The sequence below is a fragment of the Netta rufina genome, assembly GCF_964035555.1.
Source record: "Netta rufina genome assembly, chromosome: Z".
Taxonomy (NCBI): Eukaryota; Metazoa; Chordata; class Aves; order Anseriformes; family Anatidae; genus Netta; species Netta rufina.
Genome location: NC_140126.1, coordinates 63771746 through 63797115, shown reverse-complemented (window position 1 = coordinate 63797115; position 25370 = coordinate 63771746). Strand labels below are relative to the sequence as shown.

The following is a 25370-nucleotide window of genomic DNA, read 5'->3' as shown; positions in this document are numbered from 1 at the left end:
TTCCTGCAGATACTTCTAACCTCATCTTACTGCAAAACATTTGAACTAAGATCACTTTCAGTGCACAACTTTTAAGACAATTTTTCTATTGCAATTCTGTCACAAGTTCCAAAAAAATGAAGAAACTAACTACTCATGCATGACGGATGTCAGGGAAAGGAAAAACAATGAAGTGATACATACAGTGGTGTAGTTACATCTGTATCTTGTAAACCGAGACCTACAGCAATGCAGAAAATAGTGCTACAAAGCTAGAAGTGCACTCCAGTAAGATTTGCAACTAATCTGTAGAAGTAACATTGTATTGATGAAAATGCATTTGCAATGGAAATATTTATCTGGTTAGTTGAATCTGGGGACATGTCAGCCTCAACAATGTGTTTTGAAAGAAGCAGTGTTTTATCTAGAGATCATGTAATACCATTGACAAAGGTCATTTGCTATTTCCGCAATGGGACTCACCCAAATATATGCAAGGGAGATGATTTTGCATTGCAATTTCTTGAGCACGTAAGTGTTTCTTAACAGTGATGGGATAATAAGTACCACCTTTGACAGTTGCATCATTGGCAACAATCAAGCATTCCACCCTGAAAGCAAAACAAATTTATGGGAGAGAAATATAGTCCTAGTAAACAAATCATTTGTTGATTAAGAACTGCAACACACTCAAGACGCTTGAAACCCTTGGGATGCTCAAGAAAGCAATCCTCTTTACCTGCATTCCCTCAAACACACAGTATAGCAGCAGTTGCAGCACTATGACGTTCTGCTTCACACTCCCTTAGCTCCCTCAATAATTAGCTATAGATTCATACTTATTTCCAACAATAGTTTTAGTGGTACTTTTAGTAAGCAAAACTAATTCTTAACCTAGAATACTGTTCTGTCTCTTGAAAATTGCCTTACTGATGCACAAATCTCTTTTCTTCATCATACACCAGAAAATCTGTGTGTCCAACTTCAATATGCAATACAGTTATTTAAAAAATCACCTCCTTTTAACAAAAACTGAATGAATTAAGACACTGAATTTGCTGATATTTTGAGTCTCTGAAACAAAACACTTAAAAGCTAATAGCTTAACGCTGGAAATTAAGCAGTATTGTACCTTATTGCTTTTCATATCATCAATAATGTAGCTGACTGCTATCTCTCACCCAGATATTCGTCCAATGCCTGTGATAATTCCTCCTGCTGGTACCTCTTCGTTACCATACAACTGGTAGCCTGCAAACTGGGAGAACTCCAAGAATGGAGACCTGAATAATGACAAAGACCATAACAAGATTTTTAAACAGGAATTGGCCTAGTACTCAAATGTCACTGAATCTCAATTGTAAGATCCAATTTTATTTTTTTTAAATCTCACTTTTTAAAACGATGAGTATTTCAAAAAACACATTTGTAAAACTTCAAATGGTGATAACTGCCAGTGCTCATGGAAACTAACGAGAAAACAAGTCTCTTAGACTATTGACCTGAGAAAGAGAATTCGATGTGTTTTTAAGCAGAGAAAGTACTTACCCTGGATCAATAAGCCTGTCAATTCTCTCTCTGGGTAACAGCTTTCCTCTTGATGTGTGAAGCTTACGAGCTTTTTCTCCACCCCCTGTGATACAACAGTCATTCTTTAGGTTTACACTGAACACAGACAGACAAATCAACAGTTATATTAAAATTTAGAATGGAAGCACTAAAAAGTTCCCAGCTTTTCAAATATGGACTTTAATAATGCATTCATTAAATAATGATTTTCACTTCAAACAGACTTAAGGAATTGATACAAATGCTTGCCTTTTGGAATCTACTCTATTTTCCCCTTCATTTTTTATGGCTAGTCTTCATGTAAAGATACTAATAAACACCGTTGCCTGAAACTTTCACTCTCTGCTTGGCTATCAACAGAAGGGCTGGAAACATGAATACACAGAGGAAAAGCACAGCAATAAGAACTACAAAATATACTTTTTCCCAAACTAGTTCAAAACAGCTATGCTGAATCCAGTCTTGAAAGACCCAACACTACCAGGATTCATTTCCTTAGATTACTCCAAAGCTGTGAGCATCAGAGTTCAGAAACACAGCATTTAATATCAAGGTTATATTTATCTTTGCTTCATCTCAGCCCGTTGGCCGTGGAGGCCAACCTAAATCATATCTTTTGCTCTCTAGAGCTTTGTGTCATTCAATACTTAAGATTTGTTGACACACCTCAGCCTCTTTATAACAATAGCTTATCCAAACAGCGTCTCTTTATGTAGACAGATCACTGATCCACCTCGTCACTCTAAAATTGTCTCCCCTTGTCCAAAATAAAGCAGGTGTTATTTTGCTAGCATTTCTCCTGAGACTTCTAGATTTCTTTGTTAGCTAAGCATTGCTGAAACAGAGCTTTTAAGCCTACCTGTCAAGCCATCCCTCTTACCTCCTTCTTTGACCACTATGAATATCATTTCCTACCTGTAAGGCAGGCCAGAAAGCCCACAGATTATTTCTGATTCAGTCTGTTCATTAGGTCTGTATATCCAGCCTAAGCCTAAATCTTGCACATTCTTTCTGCACAGGTCTCTTACGATACAACCTTTCATATCCACCCACAGAGCTAATACTCTCATCCAAGTTCTCAACATCCCACATCATGATTACTACAACATTTTCTCTGACCTTAGCAGAAACCATCTTGCCTTTCTCATTTACACTTAGAGTGCTGCTGCAAGAATCATTTTCTATCCTGTGATTTTCGTCATCTCTGCGCATACCCCCTCTTCACATGCTAATCCTAAATGCTTGCCCTCCATGCCCTATAGCCATTCTGTCGAACATTTCTCTTTCAGGATCAAGAGGTTCACTCCACCCTACACTAGACTCCTTTCTGAAGCAGAAATTTCTGAAGCAGAAATTCACTGAAAAAAGCTTGGAGGTGTTTACCGTGAAATCTCCTGTTCAATTTCTCCTCTACAGCAATGTCTATAAAGACTTCACTGTGACTGTGGATTGGTTATGATTCCTGCCAGTCGCAAAGCCTAGAAGTATCTCAGTTGTAAAATTCTTTTGCTTGTCATCCGAAATCCACCTGCTGTAATTTTTTACAGCCCATACATTCTTTGGTGGCAGGGACCTTCCTGTTACACAGACTGGTATTACACAGGAGAATGTGATAGAGGATTACAACTGACCTACCCACCAGAGCAGCAAATAATGAAATATGCATTACAAAGACTTCTGGCAAGAGCTCATTCTCTGAATGACCGCTCTTAGAAAGAAAAAGACGTTGCATTGATCCCTCAAAAGTATTCAGTCTAAGTATCCAATTCTTCTTGGTTGGACTAGATGATCTGAGAGGTTTTTTCCAACCTGAACGATTCTGTGATTCTTGTACACCTGTATGACAGGCAAAGCAATCTCACTTGATCACACTCTCAAAATACATATAAACTTTGTGACAGAGCTCCCTTACTGAGATGCAGAAGAGGACTGTGTTCTTGTCCTGTTATCATATAATGAGCAAGAACAAGAAAAGGTGCAGCAGTGGAGAAGGCCATTATCACTAGTTCACGAGCCACACAGGGTACTACTAAACAGTCCCTACACCCATAAAAGACACAGGGAGTCTACAGGATTCAGCACATCCTTATGAAGTCCTTGAGCTTTGTTACATAGCAAACAAGGAAGAATATTAAACTCATACTCTTAAATGTGCTCTGTTCCAAAGTCGTACAAGAAGTTGCATTACATAGGAAACAGCACACTGTCATGACACACACAAGGTGAGAATTAAAGCTACATGCTTGATCTCAGGCAGCACAGTTTAGCTTTGATAAACAATTTCATTTTGTATTTCTCAGTCAGTTGTAATTAATTTAGGTAGTCCTATATCAGTAAAGATGAAACCTGAAACACAGGTTTCAAACTTCCAAATCAGTACAGATTTACTTACCTTTTTTTTTTTTTGCCAGCAAAACAACAACAGAGGTCTTTGTAAACCCCCTTGAAGGTGAAGAAACTAACACACAACTTGAACAGTAGTACATTTGCCAAACCAAGCTTTTATAAAAGCAGGCAGCCGAGGATGAAGCAAAGAAGCAGGTGAAGAGGAAAGTACATGAGCAAAAACCTTTTTTTAATAGTCCTTTCTATTTTTTAAATATTGCCATTAAATTCATTAAAGAAGCATATTTTCCATTGATTAAAAGGACTGATTAAAAATGAAACAGCTCTGAATATTCAGTTTTCACCATGTATTTTGCTTACTTTTTGCCTCTTTAGCAAGGAAATTAGTCTTCTGTTTTGTTATATCAACCTTACTTTAACTTATCGTCCTTTTCCAGTAATTTATGGACTTGCTGCATTAGGATATTCCTGTGATATTCTGTTGGCAAAAAAATGTATTAACACTAAATACTGTGATAAACAAATAAATGCCAATGTTAAAGACTCTTTTTCTTACTTAAACCAAATTACTTTGAAAAAACCCACCAATATTTCGAACCAAGCTAACTTGGACATAAACCCTTTAAAGTTTTCAGCTGATGAAAGATAGCACCTACATGCAAACCGATGACCTAAACTTCAGTATGACTACCATAATCCACCTAATGTTGTGTCTGAATGAACTGATTAATGGGAAAAATAGTAATAATTTAAAGAAAAACATCTATTTTAGGACTAGTTTAAACAAGTATTCTAAAATCTGGACTACCATACTTACCTAATTTGATTTTTTCTGCTTGTTCCTGGAGTTCCTTTACCAGTGCTTTCATTCGTTCATAGTTTTCCTAAGTAGGAGAAAAATGTTTCAAGTTTAACCAAGAGTGACACTGCTATGTTTGAACAAAAAACACAGAAATTAGTGCACAAGATTTATTTCTCTTCAAAATTTCAATCTACCTTATTAAATTCTTGTTCTGCACTGTTTTTAAAGTAATAAAATTTCTACCTGTGTGTCGGCTTTCCTCAGGCATCCCAAAACAACCTTCACAAAAACTCTGAGTGTGTTTGAATTGTAAAAGGTCAGTTCTAAATTTAATGAACCATTACCAGAATTAGTCATTACAGAGTTGAAATGTTATTTTTCAGGTTTTGTTAATGTTTTGTTACAGGTTTGTTTGCCTTTTACAAATCTAATTTTGTAAAACAAAACATCATGGAGACTCAAATTAATTGATGCTATGTCTCTTCTACGGAAGATGAATGACCTAGACTGAATAGAAATTGGTAAACAATTTCTATATTCTTATTGTTTAAGTAGAATGTAAAGAGAAAACAAAGCTTTGCAAAACCAAGGAGACCGGTCTTCGAGGCAATATTCATCTTATAAAAACAGACTTTTCCAGCTTTTTATGAGCAAACCAGTACTGAGCTCACCACTGCAGAAATATCCCATACTCTGTGTGATCATTACAGCTGTTTTTACCATTTCTTCAGAATTAGAACGTGTTAGTCAACCTTAACTTGGCTTTTCACACACACTAAAAACTACATAACTGCTTTGAAAAGTATAACCACAACAAAGCAAAGAGATACATTAATTGTTGCACAAAGAAATCATACTGTCTTGTCTAATTGCCATGTAGAAGATATTAAAGTCTACAGAAAAATCAATCTGGAAACTTCATATTCAGACTTGAACATTCAGAACTGGGGTTTCCCCTGGAAGCAGCAAATGTTGTGGTTTAAATAGCTTTGTTTAGCTCTGTCTTAATCACAGAAAGACACCACGTGGTGAAGGGCAAAGAGAATGAAAACAGGTATGGGCCCTTTGGATTCAAACCACTTTAGGTGTACAGAAGGACTTTAAAAAGAAAACATTTCTCCTCCTTTACAGTCGCTATGAAGAGATAGAAAATATCCTACTGAAAGGTAAGAATGTGTCAGAAGAAAGCAGGTCTTGGCCACTTCCCCCCTGGTACACAGGGTCGGCAGCAGGTCAGCCCCCGTGCCTGGGGAAGGACTGCACATCACCACTGAGTGCTGCGGGCAGCAGGGCTCAGCCTGCACCCGGTGCCTCCCAGGAAGATGACTGCAGAACGCTACCTACCTGCCTCCAGAGCTGCCCTGCAGCCCCAGGAGACAGGGACGGGGAAGTCACCAAACTTTGTGTCCCCTCCCTCAGTTGTAAGGCTGCATTGTCTGCTCCAGCATGCTGCTCCTCCTTTGGTGCTTCAGTCTTTCTTCCTGGCCCACCCTCCACACAGACCCAGCACCTACCTCTTCAACTGTTTTTTTTTTTGTCTTTTTTTTTTCCCCTCCTAAGCTGTGAAATCACAGGGGAATGACTTACTGACAGTTTTACCATTGTTCACAGCATCCCAGAGAAACAAGTGCAAAGCAAGCTGCGTCTTATTAACGGGACTCCAGCACTCCCCAAAGAGACTACGGACAGCAACGGCAGCCACACACACAACCACTCACCAATGAGGAAAGCAGAACCTGATTTCAGACCTTCAGAAGAGCGCTTACAACTCCTACAACTCCTCTGTAAAAGTCCGTAAAACGGACATCGTAACTCTGTTCTTCTAAATCTGCAGTTGTTACAAGATCCAGTGTTATATTGTATGTGTGAGTGTTCAGTTTGTCTAGCCGACTCACTTCCCAGCACTGCACACAAGATTTTCCCTGTTTCTCCTTCTTCAGTCAGCCTGTTTCCTCTAAACACACTCACCTTTTTTGACAGTACTGAGATTTAAAGATCACCTTTAACATAGGAAAAAATGCAGCTAAAAATGGCAGAGGAAATTAGAAAGGTTGTAGCAACCCCAGTTGCAGGCTCCCTTATCCGATTCTGAATTAACAGCTCCTGGCAGCTGCTTTAGCTATTCTCCTACATGAAAAACTGTGAAAAGATTTTTTACACCATCTATGAAAACCATTGCATTCCAGTATTTCAGTTAAATTCAGTTGATTTCTAACCTTATCCTTCACGTCCTTAACCACAACACAACATCATTGTATGTTACAAAGGCAAAGTAAACATGTTTTCAAATCTTTCTATGGTTTTTTTAAGAAACAGCTCCCTTCAGAACCAAACCTATTATTTCTTCTAATAAGCTCTTTATTAACTGATGTCAAAAAGGCAACAAGTTCTTTCTGGAAACCAGCCCCTGCACCAGTCAGTTCTATAAAAGTCTGCTCTTAATATAAGGGCTCCCTGGAACTTTAAAGCAAAATCTAGAAGCCAAAGTTACAGACTGATCCTACAGTTATTATATGAGCTGAATTACTGCTACACAAGGTAAGGAGCAGTCAGAGCTGATCTTCAGAATCTTTACATAGACTCTCCTCTATTTTCTAGAACTTGGACTAACTCATTTTTAAATTACATTTTTACCTGTCTGGTTTGACAGTTTACATTATGAAGGCCAGCCTGTCTAGCTGAATTCACAGCCAGAAAAGCAAACATTAGCTGCAGGAGGCAAGACCTTCATCACATATTGTTATGCCTTCTTGTGTTTGCACTGCTACTCCGTGTATTACATTTATTTCAGATGGTTAAGTACCTCACAGCATGGACCCCAGCTCTTTGTGTTTGTAAAGCACCACGTACATTTACACTGGTCTACAAATTGTAATTATTTCTACCAAATACTAACACTATTAGGAACCGTACTGCTTGAATGACGTACCAGATGTGTCCAAGTAAGTGGGCTTGTCTAGCATAGCCACGCAAACTTTTCCTGTCAAAATGTCCCATTGGAAACTGCTGCCAAAACTTGCGAACACTAATAATAATAAAAAAAAAAAAAAGTAAAAATGTATCCTAGAAAAAGTTACCTGGCCTTGCATTTTTTTGAGCTCTGGAGGTACACACACAAATGAAAATCCATTAACAGCTTAGCTGAGTAAACACATTATTACTTTTTTTTGTAGGTGTGAATATACACACACGTACACAAACATACTCGCACTCACTTCACATGTACAAGCTTTGTACATATACACACTACAGCTTCACAGAAGTTTCTGTCACCTACTAAGTTCTGTCCCAAAATTTAGTTTCTGCAAAACCAAACACAGAAAGAGAGGAAGTATTTCTGTGAGAGTACGCGCTGTTGCTTCACTTGCTGTTAGTTATTTTGCCTGCATCAAGTTTTAAAACAGCTGTGTGTCTTCCTATCAGTTTTGATCCACACCTAAAACTACACGATTTTCAACCTAACTGTAATCACAACTTTTATCCTCAATGTGAAGATGCCAATAACGCCCCACTAAAACAAAACAATTTACGCCAGACACGGGTGCTGTCATCTCCATAAAGGAGACTGTCATTCCACCTGTCTCTCCACCTCTAGGGATGGTTCTTTCCACTGGCATCCAGCTTTCTGGAGGCACACGCTTGACTCTGCAATATTCCCCCTGCCTCCAGCTCAGGAGCTAGTTGGCAAACAGAAGAAAGTTTCCAGCCCTGAAACCACCAGAGACCTCCTTCGGCTGCCTGCAAGCTCCCCGTCCCCGCCTCACCAGCACGGTATCGATCAGCTCCTTCCTCACCGCTGCAATAACAGCACGCAAACAGGCGCTCGGATTAAGGCGGAAAGTCGAGACCAAACCCACCGCGAGGCGGCAGACGGCACGGACCCATGCCCTTTTTCATTTATTTATCTATTTATTTATTTATTTATTTATTTTAAACTCAGCCTGAGCGAGATAAAACGGGATTTGGCACTTCCACCAAAAACAAAACAAAACAAAACAAACAAACAAAAAAAACCAACCCCAAGGGGCAGCTGCAGCAGCAGCTGCCTGCGGGCACCGAGCCCCCTGCCTGAGGGACCCTCGCTGCCCTCCTCCTCCTCCTCCTCCTCCTCCTCCTCCTCCCGCAGGGCGCTCCCCCGGCCCCGGGGCCGCCGAGCGGTGCCGGGCCCGGCCTACCTGGTAGAGCGCGGAGCCCGCGTCGGGCCGCGAGCCCACGGCCGCCACCGCCTCGCCGCGGTAGGGGCGGGCGGGGGAGCGGCGCAGCAGCCGCCATGGGCGCAGCAGGCGCCGCGGGCCCAGCAGCATGGCGGCGGCGGAGCGGAGCGGAGCACAGCCCAGCCCCAGCCCCAGCCCCAGCCGTGCCGTGCCGGGCCGTCCCGGGCCTGCCGCCGCCGCCACTCCCTCCGCCGCAGCCAATGCGCAGAGCGCGGCCCCACAGCCGCCCGCCCCGCTCGGCCGGGCCCCTCAGCGGGCAGGGCTGGGAGCTGAGGCTGGCTCCGTGCTTTGGTGTGCGGGAGAGAGAGGGGAAGGGAGGGCGAGGAGGGGCTGCTGCCGCCGGCAGGGCTGAGGGGGATGAGAGGAGAGAGTCCGGCGGAGGCCGAAGTCATTTTGTGTAAAGAAAAGTGAAATAAAGCTGCACCCCAGACAGAAAGCCAACGACAGCATAAGACGAAGTGTCTTCAATCTGCTTTCCCCATGCAAACGTGCCTCACAGTGCGAGGCAGAAGTTGAACCCACACCTCCAAACACATACAAGCCTTTAGAAATGGCAATAAATATTCCAACAGACACAGGTAATATAAAATAATTTATTCACATAATTTACATATACAATATGACAACTTTCTTTGAAACAGAAAGCTTATATGCAATAATACCTGTGTCGGACACATCTTCAAGCAAAGCCACATTTCTTGTGCCACATTTCTGTAAAAATGCTACAACTAATCGGCATCGAGATTTCACAATTCCTTTCTTACATCCCCCACCATTACAAAACTTGCATAAAACAGAACACAAAGTTGTCTCATCACAATTCATATTACACTTGTTCTTTAAAAAAAATCCTCTAACAAAGTGCATGTGGTTTACTGCAGGGAAAAAAAAATGTACCCCAATTAACAAGGTAGATAAGGCACCTTAAATATTGGTGATGAAATTATTATTTTTATCTTATAATGTGAATGCAAGCTAACATATATGCAACAAAATATAGAATGGATATCACCTTAGAAAGTAATTAGGGCAATTATTTCATAGCCAACTCTGCCCAAATCTGTGTTTAGGCTATGCCAGTGCAAGTGATTGAAACATGCCACATCTATTAGGAACTAAGAACTTGCTTTAATGAAATATCTACAAGATATACAATACTTTGAGCTTAATGTATACATTATCTTATTTCATAATATTTACAGTAAGACAATACTTAGATAAACTACTCAAGTTAAATGGATTAGGCAGAGCAGGATACTGTCTGAGGAGAAGTTCTGGTGGTGGTGGTAGATTTGTCTATTTGTTTTTTCTTTTTCTTTTGACAGTATGCTTTCCAGTAAGTTACTTTCTACTGGGAACATCAGCCTCTTTATCGTGTCAACTAGATGTTGTTCCTAGTGCCATCTGGTTGACAGAAACCTCCTAGTATAGCAATTTGCAGTAGCAGTAATTTTTTTTGTGCATTGTCCCTTACTGACAAAGTTTTAAAGGCTCTTTCATAAGCCTTGCCAGTAATTTCTGAAAGGCAAACATTTTCAAACTTCAAGAAGTATTTCAAAATTAAGTAGATACTTACATGAAAATACTTGCCAGCCTATGATTAAACCAGTCCAAAACTGAAAACAGGCTAATACAGTTTCAAAGTTTCTCTTTTATGATCATTTCTTTTGCAGAATTACTTGCTGTTATTAAGTATCAGGACAAAGCTAGACTACCTAGATCTACACACTCATTGTGTAATGAAGTTTGAGAATGAATATTTTACCTTTCATTGACCACCTGGCTTTATGAGACTCAAAAGAACTTTCTTATTTCATCAAGACAATCTTCCTCCTAAGCAAGTAAACAATTACACTAAAATCTCAAGCTATGCCAGCGAGTACAAGTAATCCAGGAACACAGGGAAAGCCATTCAAATTCAACTGCTTCCAAGCAGCAAATCTTTAAAGCAACCTCACTGTACATGTACAGTCATGGTTTAAATTTAGTTCTGTTTGTGCTAATTTACACAGGTGAAACAAAGGACAGTGGTACAGATATATACAACTATATGTAAAAACAAGGAAAAGAAATGGTATCCAATCCCTTGTTTTCAAATTTGGAAGGAAATTAGTATGTATATTGGGAAACACTAACCTTTTCCTCACTCTAGTAGAACAGTTGCAAAAATTAACATTGTATAGCATCACTCGGTAAATGAAGCATGTTTTTCAGTGTTTTCCTATATAAATTTTAAAGGAGACAAAACCATTTGGCTTTTCAGGCTAAGGTCTTTTAATTTATGCAAGACTTCTTAAATATAAAAATACGTAGTTTGGAGATGCTAATAAAAATAGCTGCAGTGATGAGCATATCCATGTATTTCCTATGCTACTTTCAGTATTTGCATCCTGATCTACAGAGATTACACTATATATAAAAGGTTCATTCCTCCTTCTAATATACTAATATAGCATACTTCACAAAAAGAAGTAAAGAACTTGTATAACCAGTACCACAAGCTTTAGCATTATAATCCAAAGGGATCCTTGTCACAAGAATAAGCATTTTTTGCATCACACTTTTCTGGAAGACAGCCATGCACCCATTTATCAACATCTAAACAAGGGAAAATTACGCCACTGGTACATCCAATGGCATCAGTGTAGTGGTTTAGGTTGCATCAACATTTTAAAAGTATCCAGGTCACTTTGGAAGAAATTGATTCCATCTTTAGGGAAGTTTATTAACAATAGCTTGGCTGATGGTAAGATTGGCACAGCAAGCATTAGAACAAGCACAGACTTTTAAAAATAATTTCTTGCTATTGTACTTAGGTCCCACAATTTTTATAAAGCCAATTTGCTATTCTGAGTCATCTACTTCCATAAAGATGTCACTGAAAAAATACTCAGAGATTCTGGTGGGCTCTTCTTCCTTCTTTGGATCTTTAGCAGAAAGGGGGGGCTTCTGAGATGGTTCATTACTTGGAACCTAATAGAAAAAGAAAAGGGTACTGTTAACAGTCTTAATCTGTTTACATATTTATATATACACAGAGATGTACACAAACACATATATACATATACACATATATATGCACATGTGTATAAGCATATGTAGATATATATGCTTGTGCTTCCTATTCAGACAGGAAGTTTCAATAAAAAAACAGGAATTACTGGAAAAAGGAAAACAAGTAGACTCTCTTCTCATCTTCTGCTAACTAACACCAGGAATATTTCTGCAGGAAAAGCTGATTAATATTTTGAGATAGACCACGTACTGGACAACAGTCCCTTTTGTTTGACTTCACATATTTGATATGGGTTTCAGTTAAAACAGAGAAGTATTTCTGCAATTTGTTCCCCAGGGGTCAGTGTTGAGGCCTGTCCTCTTTAATATTTTCATTGATGATTTGGATGAGGGAATTGTTTGCAGACAACACCAAGCTGGGGGGAAGTGTGGATCTGCCAGAGGGTAGGAAGGCCCTGCAGAGGGACCTGGACAGGATGGGTCGATGGGCAGAGGCCAGGGGGATGAGGTTCATCATGGCTAAGTGCTGGATCCTGCGCTTTGGCCACAATCCCGTGCTATGCTACAGCCCTGGATGGAGTGGCCGGAAAGCTGTGCAGAGGAAAAGGATCTGGGGGTGCTGACTGATGCTCACCTGAACATGAGCCAGCAGTGTGCCCAGGTGGCCTAAAAGGTCAACAGCATCCTGGCTTGTACGAGGGACAGTGTAGCCAGAAGCATCAGGGAGGTGATCGTCCTCCTGTACTCTGCTCTGGTGAGGCCACACCTTGAGTCCTATGTTCAGTTTTGGGCCTATCACTACAAGAAGGACATTGAGGGCCTGGGGTGTGTCCAGAGAAGGGCTACAAAGATGGTGAAGGACCTGGAAGACAAGTCCTGTGGGGAGCAGCTGAGGGAACTGGGGATGTTTAGTCTGGAGAAGAGGAGGCTCAGGGGAGACCTAATTGCTCTCTGCAACTACCTGAAAGGAAGATGTGGGGAGCTGGGGGTCGGCCTCTTCTCACAGGTAACTAGTGATAGGACCAGAGGGAATGGCCTCGAGTTGTGCCAGGGGAGGTTCAGGTTGGAAATGAGGAGACATTTCTTCTCAGAAAGAGCCGTCAGGCATTGGAACAGGTTGCCCAGGACAGTGGCGGAGTCACCATCCCTAGGGGTGTTCAAGGAAAGGTTGGATGTGGTGCTTAGGGAAGTGGTTTATATTGGTAGCAGGATGATGGTTGGACCAGATGATCTTGGAGGTCTTTTCCAATCTTAATGATTCTATGAGTCCACAAGATAATTCAAAGTCAAAACTTCATCACATTAAAATATCATACATATGCACATAAACAGTTATCAGCAGAAGCCCTTACAGCTTCACCCAAATTTTGAAGAAATGTACAAACCTTCTGCAACTTCTGCACTTCTGCAAATGTAACAGAATAGAATATTGGGCTACAACTGTCAGAGAAACCAAAACATTCATAGATGTATGTGCACAGAAAAAAAAAAAAAAAAAAAAAACCTTAGTTCCTTTTTAAATTTCCTTGACATGCACAAGTTAGGATCTATTTATTCAGTGAGGCAGATGTCTCTCCAAACTTGAACTCCTTATGCCCACCTACTCACTTCTGAAACTACTAATTCATTGTTCTTCACTTCTCAAAAATGAAAGGACATTCAGAAGCAAACATACCGTAACTACAGCATCAGCAGTTATGCCATCATACTCCACAGATGATGTGCTTGTAGAGGGAAGGGAACAAGATTCCTTACTGGATGGAGAGGTTTTTTTCTGATTTCGCTTCAGGGTCGCAATCTTTGGTTTTTGGATCTTCCCTCTACTCCCCTTGGTATCTTCTGCAGAATCAGAACTACTTTTTTTACAAATTAAAGATAAAAATCCAAATGGTTTTCGTCCACCCCTATTCAAAACAAATACAGTCAGAATGTCATAGATTGCTCCATTAAAGCAATATATAAATAGCATAGCAGGGGTCCAACTCATTACAGAGCAAACAAACACCACAGATGCACATGAAAATTCTAAGAAACAAGAAGTTATTCCAAGACAGGCTGTTTTTATTACTGAGTAATTTCTCACATGAGGAGTTTTACAAAGCACTACAGAAACTAGGACCTCCAACCCTTAGAACAGGAACCTACGATTTGTCACTACGCTAAAGCTTGTAAAAAACTACTGAATCTTCAGAAAGAGGTACCAAGAGGAACAGAGACTTAGGCATGAGGAAAGAAAAAGAGCACCCTTTGTCTATTCACTGAAAAAAAAGAAACCTGATTCCCGACAATGGGGCTACAGCAGACTATTTTAGACCACAGAAAGAAGACTCCCTGCTGCTGGGTTTCAGACTCATCACACCTAATAAACAAACTTACGTAGAAAAACAGGGAAGAAATGACAGTGATGATGGAGGTACAGAGTATCAAAGTTACTTCTTATGTTACAAAGAGTTTACAGATTAGGGAGTAAACTCTAAGGCAAGGATTCTTAATTTTAACGCATCATTACCCAGCTGCTGTGGATATCCAAGGTACAAATAAACAATTTTGTTACGCACAAATGTAACAAAAGAATAAACAACAGGATCAGGACAGACCAGTGGAGCACCACAGCTGAGACCAATGAGCACAAGTGCAACAGACAGCAGGAATTCAAACACTTAAAACAGTGTGGAAGGGTATATTAAAAAAATAAACATAATCCACACACTGACAGACTGATGAGAACAATTTCTTCTGAGCTGTCAGGCTTGAAACTCCTTTGGGGAAATGGTGCATCTTAAGTTAGGCCTAGAAATCCAGTGTATGAGTACTATACCAATAATAAATTTTATTGGCAGAAGGACAAAAATCAAAACAAATGGATAGGTACATATATCTAAGCATAGACTGAGCTAAGGAAAACGACAATTATCCTAAATCAGTATCAGAGCCAACAGATGTCTCCCTCGCAAGAGGCATCTGTAAATGTCTACATAGATACAACATACATCAGTAGTGTCCCTTAGTGTATCTGCTCACTTAATGACTAAAATACATCAAATTTCAAAGGAGACAGTTTGATCCTATTTAATTTGCTGAAGAGGATAGATACTATAATTCTTACCCGGTATGGTCACAAACAAGTGTACTGCCCTTATTAAAAAGTATACCAGAAACTCAATATGGAAACAATGTCTTTTTAACAGAAAAGGCTGGTCAAAATATTATTCTATAAATACCTGAGTAATGGAGTTTTTGAAGATTCTTTTAGACTTCCAGAATTTTCCAACTGTGAAGGTTCATGCACATCTCCTAGTTTTCCTTGCTCGCTTGTTTCTGCTTTTCTGCTGCAGGTTAAGATAGACATCACCTCTTTTTCCTGATCAGATTCTGAATTCTCAAACGATGCTTTACCTAAATTCTCCAAAGTTTCATGCTGACTTCTCTCACCTAGTGGTCCGAGTGACAAAGACTCGGGCACCAACACAGAAGTAAGTAACTTTTTCCTTGCTGAAGCTTCTGTTTTTTGAAAAGGATTACCTGTAAAAGAGTTGAGAGTTATTCAGTGTTATTCAAAACTTCATTTAGTTCCTTTGATGATAACCTGTTCAAGCGAGTACAGAAGAGAGCTGCACCTCTCCTATGAAGAAAAGCTGAGAGAGCTGGGGATGTTCAGTCTGGAGAAGTGAAGGCCATGGTGAGACCTCAATGTGGCCTTCCAGTACCTAAAGGGGGCTTATAAAAAGGATGGGGAAGGAATCTTTACTCAGGTAGATAATGACAGAACAAGGGGAAATGGTCTTGAACTAAAAGAGATTAGAGAGATTTAGACTAGAAATTCGGAGAAAACTCTTCACTCAGAGGGAGTGAGGCACTGGAAGAGGTTGCCTGGAGAAGCTGTGGATGCCCCATCCCTGGAGGTGTTCAAGGCCAGGCTGAATGGGGCCTTGACCAACGTGATCTAGTGGTGGCATCCCTGCCTATGGCTGGGGGGTTGGAGTTAGATATCTTTAAGATATCTTCCAACCTGAGCCATTCCATGATTCTATGATAATGCCACAGCCCAAAAGATGGGGATAATGTTACAATGGCTTGCATCACAAGAGAAGGGCTGAATTTTTGTTGTTGTTGTTACTGTTCTCTTTTTAAAAAACACCATTATGAATTAAGAGTTCACAGTCTACTTGTAAAGTATGTAAAATCTTACAGATGCCATATGGAAAAGCTGGGAAAAATTTGAGGAAGTGTAGTTTTACTGCCCACACCCTTTACAACAATAGAACTTAGTTTAGCAATCTAGCTGTTCAGATTTCCACAATTTCTCTTTCAAGTTTATTTCAGGACAAAGAAGTAGTTCTCCAAATCCTCCATGGGCTCAAAGACTATATGATCAGGAATTCTGCTTTCCTTCTGCTGTTGATTCTTCAGAGACAGATTAAACTGTGAATTTATTTTTTTTAAAGACTAACACAAAATAAAATATTAAAAATTTATTTTGGCATAGCATGGTAAGACACCAGTTAATACCTTTAGTTATTAGCACTCTCCAATGAGTGGAAATATTTGCTAAGCAGAAGATAATAGGTGTGGTCCAAAAATCTCCTGTAATTCATGAATAGACGAACTACGGCAATGCTTTTAGAACCATTCCTAACCATTAATAACCACCTTTTATAATCCAACACAATTAGTTTATAGCAAAAACATGAAATTGTGGTATTAGGTTATTACAGTGAAAATTTCATTCAACTGTTATGTTAGACAGCTGATTACAGCACCATTTAGCACAACGACAGCAAGTATTAAACTGTAATGTATCATGTATTTACATTCATTATACTTTGTTTTTACAAGTTTAAATTTACCTACCAGAAGCTCTTTTTGGAGAATTTGTGGATTTAGTTGAATAACCCTGTTAAAAAAAAAAAAAAAAAACTTTCACCATTCAAGAGACAATGAAAGTTGACAAAGGCACATTGTGCGTGTACACTTCTAAGAACAGGAGTGATAGAGAATACATCTTCAGTAGAGCATCATTCACCATTTATCTCATTTCCTGAGCAGGCTTTTCAAGGTGTTCTCATGAAAAATGACTCAAGTCAAAAAGGTCAAGACAAGAGGTCAAAGAACAAGGTAAATTTTTATCCAGTCCTTCCTAGAAAAGCTCTCTGAGTCATATGGGAAATTATCACACATTCCCTCACAGGGACGCACTACCAAATCCTAGCCTACTCACAGAAATTGATGGAAGTCACTCCCACAAGCTTGGTCGTATTCTAAAAGGAAAGGGGAAAGCTGAATACAGGCTGGCCTGTTTTAATTTGCAGGTTCTTTTAGACTAGTGCCCACTAAGTTAAAAAACATTAGGAGTATATCTAATAAGCTCTTTCTGTAATAGATACCACTAGGAATCGTAATGTCTGCCAGTCATCCAATACACATCCAAAGTTTACCCTCCTCCAATGTAATTGTCAGAAAGGCTGTGGTGAATGAACTGAACAATGAAACATATTACCACCCTACCTACCAGGAAGCTTAATAAAAATATTTGAGAGCCAACAGCTTCTTCAGAAAAATAATACTAGAATTAACAGTCTAAAAAGTGCTGTTGGGTTCAACATAAAAAGCAATTTATGGATACTGATTTTGCCTTGAAATTGGACAGGTAATAGCATCACTTGCTCAAAAGTGTACTGTTAAACATTAAACATAGCTACAACGCTCTACAGTTGTGTTAAGCGTTTACACTATGCATACAGACACACTAACCAAATTACCTTCTCACCTTACAAGGGCTTTCGAAGTTACTCTCCACTACAGTAGACAGAGTTTTCTTGGCAGGAGGAAAGTCATTCTCTGCAAGGTCAGCCGCTGACCTTTTTTGAGCTGTCTGCACCAAATTTAGAACAGGCTCTGCTAATGCATTCTGTAGTTGTTTGGTTTCCATATTGCTGTTCAAAGATGCATCAAATTCATGAGCTGCAGTTGTCAAGGATCCAGCGCTGTTTAGATAAAAAATCATTATTGTGACTGTAAAAAAAAGCCAAAATTTACCTTGTATAATACTTCGCTATGGAAATTACCCATGGATCACTGCTGATATTCTTTGTTACTTAAAGCCAGTATTGGTTTCACATGTACTGTTTACCATCAAGAACTATTTTGCTGCACTACCTTAAGGCAAGTTAGAGAACTGAAATTTGCTAGTTACAGTCATATCTAATTACTTTAGAAGATGTTCTGTTTGAATTCAATTTGATACTTCCATAAAATGCAAAAATATGTCAATTGATTAACTGCCCTAAATAATTCCATAATGCAATATTATTTACACGTGCTGCTGAATCTAATTCCCACCCTCTCCCTGCTCCCCCTGGTATGATCTGAAAAGAGAGTGAGAAATCTCAGGAAGCAGCAGAGACTAGGAAATAAAGTAAAGCAGTAATAGAACAGTGAGACAGATGTACCCTAACTCTGCCTGTCAGTAGTTCTCTCTATCTTCAGTAGTTCCACACCAATTCACTGTTAGTTACTGAATGGATAGATCTTTAAAGAGAATAACATTTTCCTTAAAGTTCTCCACACTGGTGGAGAACTGCATCACACCTGTAGTTTTGACCTGGGAACTTACATTAATACAGTAGTACGTTTTACAACATAACAACACTTCCTATTCTTCAGAATCTTTTTGCCTTTGACATTTTTCTTTCTTCCCAAGCTGAACAGGAGATTTAATTCAGCCATAATGTTGAAAGAATTCAGTTATGTCACATTGAAGAACACTCCTGCTGTAAGATACACACAAACCCTTTGTCTCAAAATACTGCCAACTAGCTAATATTCTGAGTGAATTCATTTATTTGATTTTAGGTTCTTCTGCCTTTAAAATCATGGCACAAACTCAAGAGAACAATATCAACTTGTCTGCCATTTATCGTATTCTCCAAAGGGCCATCTAGGCTAGAAATTTGGAAAAGCAATTGATAAAAGAAGTTTAAAGTTTTTGTTTTGTTTTGTTTTAGAAAATTGTTAAAGTACTGTAAAAATGCAAACATGCTTAGATTTATCATTTTCAATTACTTTTCTTTCCAAGTATCCATGATAGAATAAATTTCAGCTGAATAAATGACTTTTATTTTTAAAAATCAACACTAAAGAATAAATTAAAGTTAACATAGACACCAAAAACCCAGCTAACTAAAACAGTAACTTTAAACCTCTGATGAGAGCTTTCTCCACTCTGATTTAAGTACTTTTAAGACTCTGCCCAGCCTACTAAAATGATTTCTTCTTGCATTTATTTCTTCTTTTGAGATGTTTCACCGTGTAATGCACATTCAAGGTATAATCAAGATTCACAAAAAGTGTTCCACTCAGATGCTCAAAAGTAAAGCGTTTACCTCTCCACTTCAGTCACACTTGTTTCACTTGCATTTTCTGAGCCGATAATTATTGGCGCTGGTAGTAATGGTTCAGAAGTTTGTTCCAGCAAAGCAGATGCATCAAATTCTTTTGAGTCAGCTGGGATTTCCACCAATGTTAAAATGAATGTCTGTTCTTCATCTGGACATTGACAATTGTCACTCACTACTATAATTTCCAGTGGAAAAAAAAAATAAAGAAATCTATTATTCAAGTTTCAAACCGTATTCTTCTCTTCTTCATGCCCTCCCCTCCACCCCCCCCTTGACTAATTAGCTGTTAGGTGCTTGTTTCTCCAGGGAAAAAGACAATGGGAATATCATTCAGACAATATGCTTGCCTTCTTCTGAAACAAAATACTCATCATCACTCTGTGGAGCTCATAAAACTATTCATACTGAAGAATATTAAGCATAGCTATTGGAGATGGAGCTTTTAAAATGAATGTTCTAGTATTAATGAACAACTTGCTGTTCATTTAAACTTGTGTAATGGACAAATGGCTCTCTGTCTCTAAATGCTACTGTCAGGTAAGAGTTATTTTTTGAAGTGGCAGGAGTAGGTTGGATTTTTTCAATAAACTCAAGATTTTTCCTTTCCCCACTGACTGAAGAGGGCCTGAGAATTATTGTCAGAAACTGAACAAATGACAAATATAAATAATTTAGCCAAAAAGTTGGAAGTAACAGAAAACTGCCAACTGCCATTAGAATGAATTTAAGGAGATAACATTTTTAAAGGTTTTTCAAAAATGGAAATCAACAGTGCTACTCTGTTACTTAACACAACTCTCATTTTTGATTATTTAAAGCTGTTATTTTGATCTTAATTAACTTTGGTTCTTTTCCTAATTAAAGATGATTTACAAGGCTCTGTTCCAAGACCCTTATAAGCATAATGACAGACACCTAAAAAGAAATATTAACCCTAGAGTTTTTGCACATGCTCAGGAGTTTGGCAGGAAGACTGCAATCTGCATGTGAAGAAATTATTCTGGGTTTCTGACACTAATTTCCTCATATCTTAGCCATCTATTGGTTCCAAACCATCTCCATTTCAATTTGTTTTAACAACATGCAACCATTACCTTGGTACCTTTCACCACTTTTAATCATTTAGCAGCTGATTGCCAGGTAAAGAGGGAATTCTGTTTTCTTCCATTTTCTTCCCCTCTCCTTTTTCACTTGCTTGGACTTGCACAGTCCAGTCCACCCACCCAACACAACTGTGACACTGGCATCCACTTGACAATTCCATGAGCTCACTACAGTTCACTAAACCGGTGGAAAACTACACAAGTTCTCTCCCTCCACCACCTTCACATTTGGCAAGTCAGTCAATCAGAGGCTCATAACATGCTTTAATAAGTGCTAAACCCAGCAGTGGTAAGCAGTAGGATCTCCTTGCAGGGAGGAAAGAGCAAGAAATTCCCCTTCCATTGTTATTTAAACTTAGGGTGCCATTCCAAAAGTTCCCAAGTCTAGTTTGTGTTAATGAAACATAATGATAGGGTGGGGAATGGCACTATGCTGTGCATTCTTATTTTTGCTTATGAAGTAGATTGTTTAACTATGTCAATAAAAAACCATTTTCATTATGTTGATTCATCTTTGCATAACTGCAACATACACAAGTGTGGAGTTTTTCTGACTTAAAATATGAGCACATGCTACCTGAAGTCTCTTCTGTGCTGCTTACACATGGCTGTTGACAATCCTGAGCACACGTTTCATTCTAGAAATAAAATATTTGAAATAAAACAGGTTGGTAAGTCTGAGAAATAATTCTAGAAAAGAAGAAACGAACAAAACATGTCAAATGAAGAGCCAGAAAATCTAATGACATCATCATAATTACATTTTGTCAAGTTTTATTTCTAGCTAATCTAGGGTGAAGGATACTAGCCTGTCAAGGACAAGAAACACTTGGGCAATATATAATTTATATGCGGCTCACTGTATTGATAGTTTGTTGAAATAAATTTATACTTCCTACAGCACAACTGTCACTGATGACTCACACAACAAATTGCTCAGTGGCACTAAGAACATGAATTCCCCCAACCACTACAAAACCACTGCATGCCAAAGACATTCACTAAGCTCTGCAACATACCTACACTTCGTCTTTTATAGCATGCACCTTTGCTAAGAACAGGAATACTCTACTACAAGCTGCCTCCTCTCACACTCTCTGCCAGTCCAATATAAGCTAAGTCTTTGTACCCTGGTCTAACCTTAGATGGGTCTTGATACATCTACAGGTTGCACTGTGGAAACAAGCTACTACCCATCAGCTATTCCACTTTAAGTACATGAACACTGGTATCGAGCAACACTAGAAACCTTGAGTGAATTGACAATGAATCTCTCTCATGAAGAAATATGATATTTCTCTAGCACAAATATGCTAGAATTGGGATACACAAACCACTGCAAAGCAATGGATGTGGAATACACACATTACTATGGTCAAATAGAAAATGTAAAAGTTATGTTTTGAAATAAATGGAAAAGAGTAGAATGAAGGATGAGGGTCAATTTAAACAAAGCTTGTTTTAAGCAAAGCAAATGAAAGGGACAATGAAAATGTAGTGAGTCCAGCAGAACATAGTTTTAATTAAAAAAAAAAAAGTAACAGCAAGAGGCCAGAGTGAATGAATACAGGAGTCTTAGGTAACTTCTTCCATCAAAACTCTTTTTCAAAAATCCTCAAAATTTTTCTAAAATTTATCACTTATTGCTGATACCCTAAAAACTGAGGCTTGCAAAGATGGGGTTTGCCTGAATGATTAACTTTGATTATCCCCATGAAAAAAAATAAAGAGGGGTTTCATTCACCAGCTGACCTACCAGGTCTGTAAAATGGGTGAAGACATTTGTACTGGAAACCTCTTCTTCTAGAGTTTGAGAAAAGGGGCACTTCCAGACTGCAATTAAATTATTTACCTGAGCAAAGTTGATTGTACAGACGCTGTGCTCAGCAGGACAAGGATTTTGCATGGTAAGTCCATCCACAGCACTTTGATTCAGATAATCCTCTAGTCCAAGGTGAGATTTCTTATATACTGGTGATAAATTCCCTGAAGTCCTACAATCATCTCTCATCTCCTTCTCTGTTCTGTAAGATACATACCTAGTTAGTTTGAAACCAAGGCTGAATTCTGCATAATTATGCATTTAATGTGAAGCTTACATACAGAGAAACAGAGCACCTGTTTGAAAATTACATACTTCTACTACGGAAAATGCATGATCTTTAAATAAGTCTACATAAAGTACTTCAGCAAAAAGCCCAACACCACTAATTGAAACTTTACTACTAAAGGCATGACCAAGCATGTAGTCTTACAAGCTTATTAACATTTCCAAATTGATCAGCTGCTTAACATTTCCTTTCAGACACAGTTTTCTGGGAGACAATTAATTAGCAAAGTAATTACCAAATACTGAAACAGCGAACACAAATTAATGTTTTACCTCCAGAAGTTGCAAGACAATATAAAAAAGCCTTAGAAGTAAAATGCCAAACAAAGCTTCTGCGCATTATCTGTCAGCATGTAATTTCCATCACAGATGTATTACAAAACTGCTTATTTTATAAGACTCTAGAAATGAAATCAAATACTAACTGATGATTTCTTCCTACCTCTCTGTTTTGTTCACTTGTTTGACAAGTTCCATACTAGTTGCAAAATTATGAAGAATTGAAGAATCACTTGCAGTTGGTCTGAGCAGTTCTAGTTCCACCCCCTGCATTTCTGCAGTATTTCTCAGCTCTGTAGACTCTAAGATATATAAATATTATTTTATAAATATTTATACATGCACTTGTATATATATTTACACTTATTCATGTGTATATGAATACATACACAGAAAAATTGTGTAGTTTCTTGTATATTATTTTTACATATAAGCTTTTGTCTGTTAAAAATACTGACGTGTGCATATAATTGCACTATAAAATCTATTCTTTTAGTGTGTACATAAAGTGTATACACACACAAGTTATGCAAAAAACATAGTAAAAATTTTGCTGGTCTGTATACATGGGTTAAAATTAATGTAAATGATATATACACACATGTATCAACTTGCCTTAGTATTTTGTGTTTTTTTTTTTTTGCCAGTGGTATGAATATAATTAAAAATTTGAACACCCTACAGACCACCATTTTTCTGTAATTGCTTGAAGAATATAGAAACTATTCTGTATATCTCCCCTTCTGCCTTTAGTGGAAGGGAAAGACAGTAACAACAGAAAAAAAAGTACAATGTACTGTACAGCATTTCTGTCATTGCCAGACCAGTAATTGCTACTGAGATTTCATTTTATTTGGTGTTGTATAAAACCATACCATAAACAGATAGTCTGTTGTTAAAGCAGTGATCCACAATCTGTGAATGTGAGCAGAAGTGAAAAATACCTTCAGCCTAGTTCTGTTTTACAGACATGAATCCATTAGAAGAAACTATTTCAAAACCCTATGATAAGAAACGGGCTTACCACTTTGAACTTGGTCCAGCTGTTCCACAACTACATTTGTATTAAGTGGCTCCTGAAGTATGTTTTCATTAGATCTCAATACTCCAAGGTTTGGCTGAGGCTTCAGGAGTCTGCCTCTTCTCAGTCTCTGATTCACCATCGGCATAGGGCTATTACTACAGGTAAAAAGAAATGCCATCAACATTGCTAGCTGTCAAAAATCAAGAATTATGTGATAAAATCAGTGTTTTCAGCAAAGATCATCGCACAGAGAAGAGATAGGAGAGGTGTAGTAGATGAGAAAATGAACAGATGAAATACAGACTATGACTGTCAGTGAAGGCACGAAGGCAATTTGGCAGAACAACAAAAAAATAAAGATCATCTACACTGGGAATTGGAGCACACAAGTTTACTACAAACTATTATGTTCTCTATCTACAGAAACAGATGAAATATGGAAAAAATGTGAGAACATCAGCAATATAACACTGATCGTATGAAATTAAGTTCTGGCTAATAATATAGTAAAAGAACCACCTAATTTGAAATCAGAATCTCTGATTATAATTTTTTCAGAATTGTATAATCTGATAGTGTGTTCAAGCAGTCAACAAGTTACAGTCTTCCAAATAAAGGAACATGTTCACTACCAGATTCTTCTGAAAAGCTGTTCCATCAAGCTATTTCAACGTTTGCAAATATTTTAACAAAACTAGAAGACATGATGATAAAAGATCAAATAGTTCCTTGACATTCATTTGCTCTAAATGCAGAGTACAGAGCAGCACTGACACATAAGCAATTTGCCTTGGGCTAATTAGCCATAAAGTACTTTGGGAAAATGGACTTGGTAATTAGCAGCAATCCATACCAATGAAGTTCTCACATTCTTCCCTCCTCAACATAGCCATAATTTCAGAAGCTAAGAAAAAGTTCTACAGTCTCCAAATCACATATCAACATCTCAAAAATCATAAGAGAAATGCATGAGGGATTTCCCATATTATATCACAAACATAAGCAGTGCTATAGGATCTCCTCCTAAAGTAGTTTAATCAAAAAATAAAAATAAAAATATTAATTAAGGTACTAATTGAACCTGGTAGCATTTTTCTCACAATATTCTTCAACACCTGCTCCTGCATCAGTGCTTTGATCCTCTACATTAATGTTGCTTCCATCGTCACAAAGGACCAAATTCTTGGTGTAAGAGGCTGAAGAAACTAAGTACTGATCAGGAGTCCTATTTTGCTCAGAGTAATCGTGGGTCACAAGGCTACTGGACAAGTTCAATTCATCTTGAGTTGGTAACATCTGTGTCCATTCTGGTTAGAACAATAAACAAAATAGAAGAGCATAACTTAAAAGACAGAAATTAATATTCAACCAATGAAAGCTGACAATAAATTCTGTGTAAAAGTCTACCAAAAACTAGACTGAAAACGTAATTTCAGGTTACAGCTACTTGGGAAGCTATGTTCCAATTTAAAGGCCTGGAAAAATCTCTGATACCTATGCTCATTTAAGCTTGGATCCTCTCTTTTGTTCAA

At 38.4% G+C, this 25370-nt stretch overlaps 2 protein-coding genes across 6 annotated transcripts in view; both read right to left on the bottom strand.

The window, feature by feature from the left end:
• MCCC2 (methylcrotonyl-CoA carboxylase subunit 2) overlaps window positions 1-9094 on the bottom strand; it is a 39203-nt gene extending 30109 nt beyond the window's left edge. The window contains exons 1-5 of the mRNA XM_084305731.1: window positions 8872-9094; window positions 4712-4778; window positions 1528-1612; window positions 1161-1262; window positions 463-590 (exon numbers count right to left, since the gene is read on the bottom strand). Coding sequence (XP_084161857.1) covers window positions 463-590; window positions 1161-1262; window positions 1528-1612; window positions 4712-4778; window positions 8872-9000 — 511 coding nt within the window. The 5' untranslated portion in view covers window positions 9001-9094. The remainder of the gene's footprint in view (window positions 1-462; window positions 591-1160; window positions 1263-1527; window positions 1613-4711; window positions 4779-8871) is intronic.
• Window positions 9095-9489: 395 nt separating this feature from the next.
• BDP1 (BDP1 general transcription factor IIIB subunit) overlaps window positions 9490-25370 on the bottom strand; it is a 57898-nt gene continuing 42017 nt past the window's right edge. For all 5 annotated transcript variants that reach the window (XM_084305070.1, XM_084305074.1, XM_084305073.1 and 2 more), the window contains 11 exons: window positions 24920-25145; window positions 23839-23993; window positions 22978-23116; window positions 22278-22449; window positions 21003-21063; window positions 19308-19497; window positions 17693-17909; window positions 16777-16819; window positions 15147-15447; window positions 13601-13829; window positions 9490-11883 (listed from right to left, as the gene is read on the bottom strand). In XM_084305070.1, coding sequence (XP_084161196.1) covers window positions 11755-11883; window positions 13601-13829; window positions 15147-15447; window positions 16777-16819; window positions 17693-17909; window positions 19308-19497; window positions 21003-21063; window positions 22278-22449; window positions 22978-23116; window positions 23839-23993; window positions 24920-25145 — 1862 coding nt within the window. In that variant the 3' untranslated portion in view covers window positions 9490-11754. The remainder of the gene's footprint in view (window positions 11884-13600; window positions 13830-15146; window positions 15448-16776; window positions 16820-17692; window positions 17910-19307; window positions 19498-21002; window positions 21064-22277; window positions 22450-22977; window positions 23117-23838; window positions 23994-24919; window positions 25146-25370) is intronic.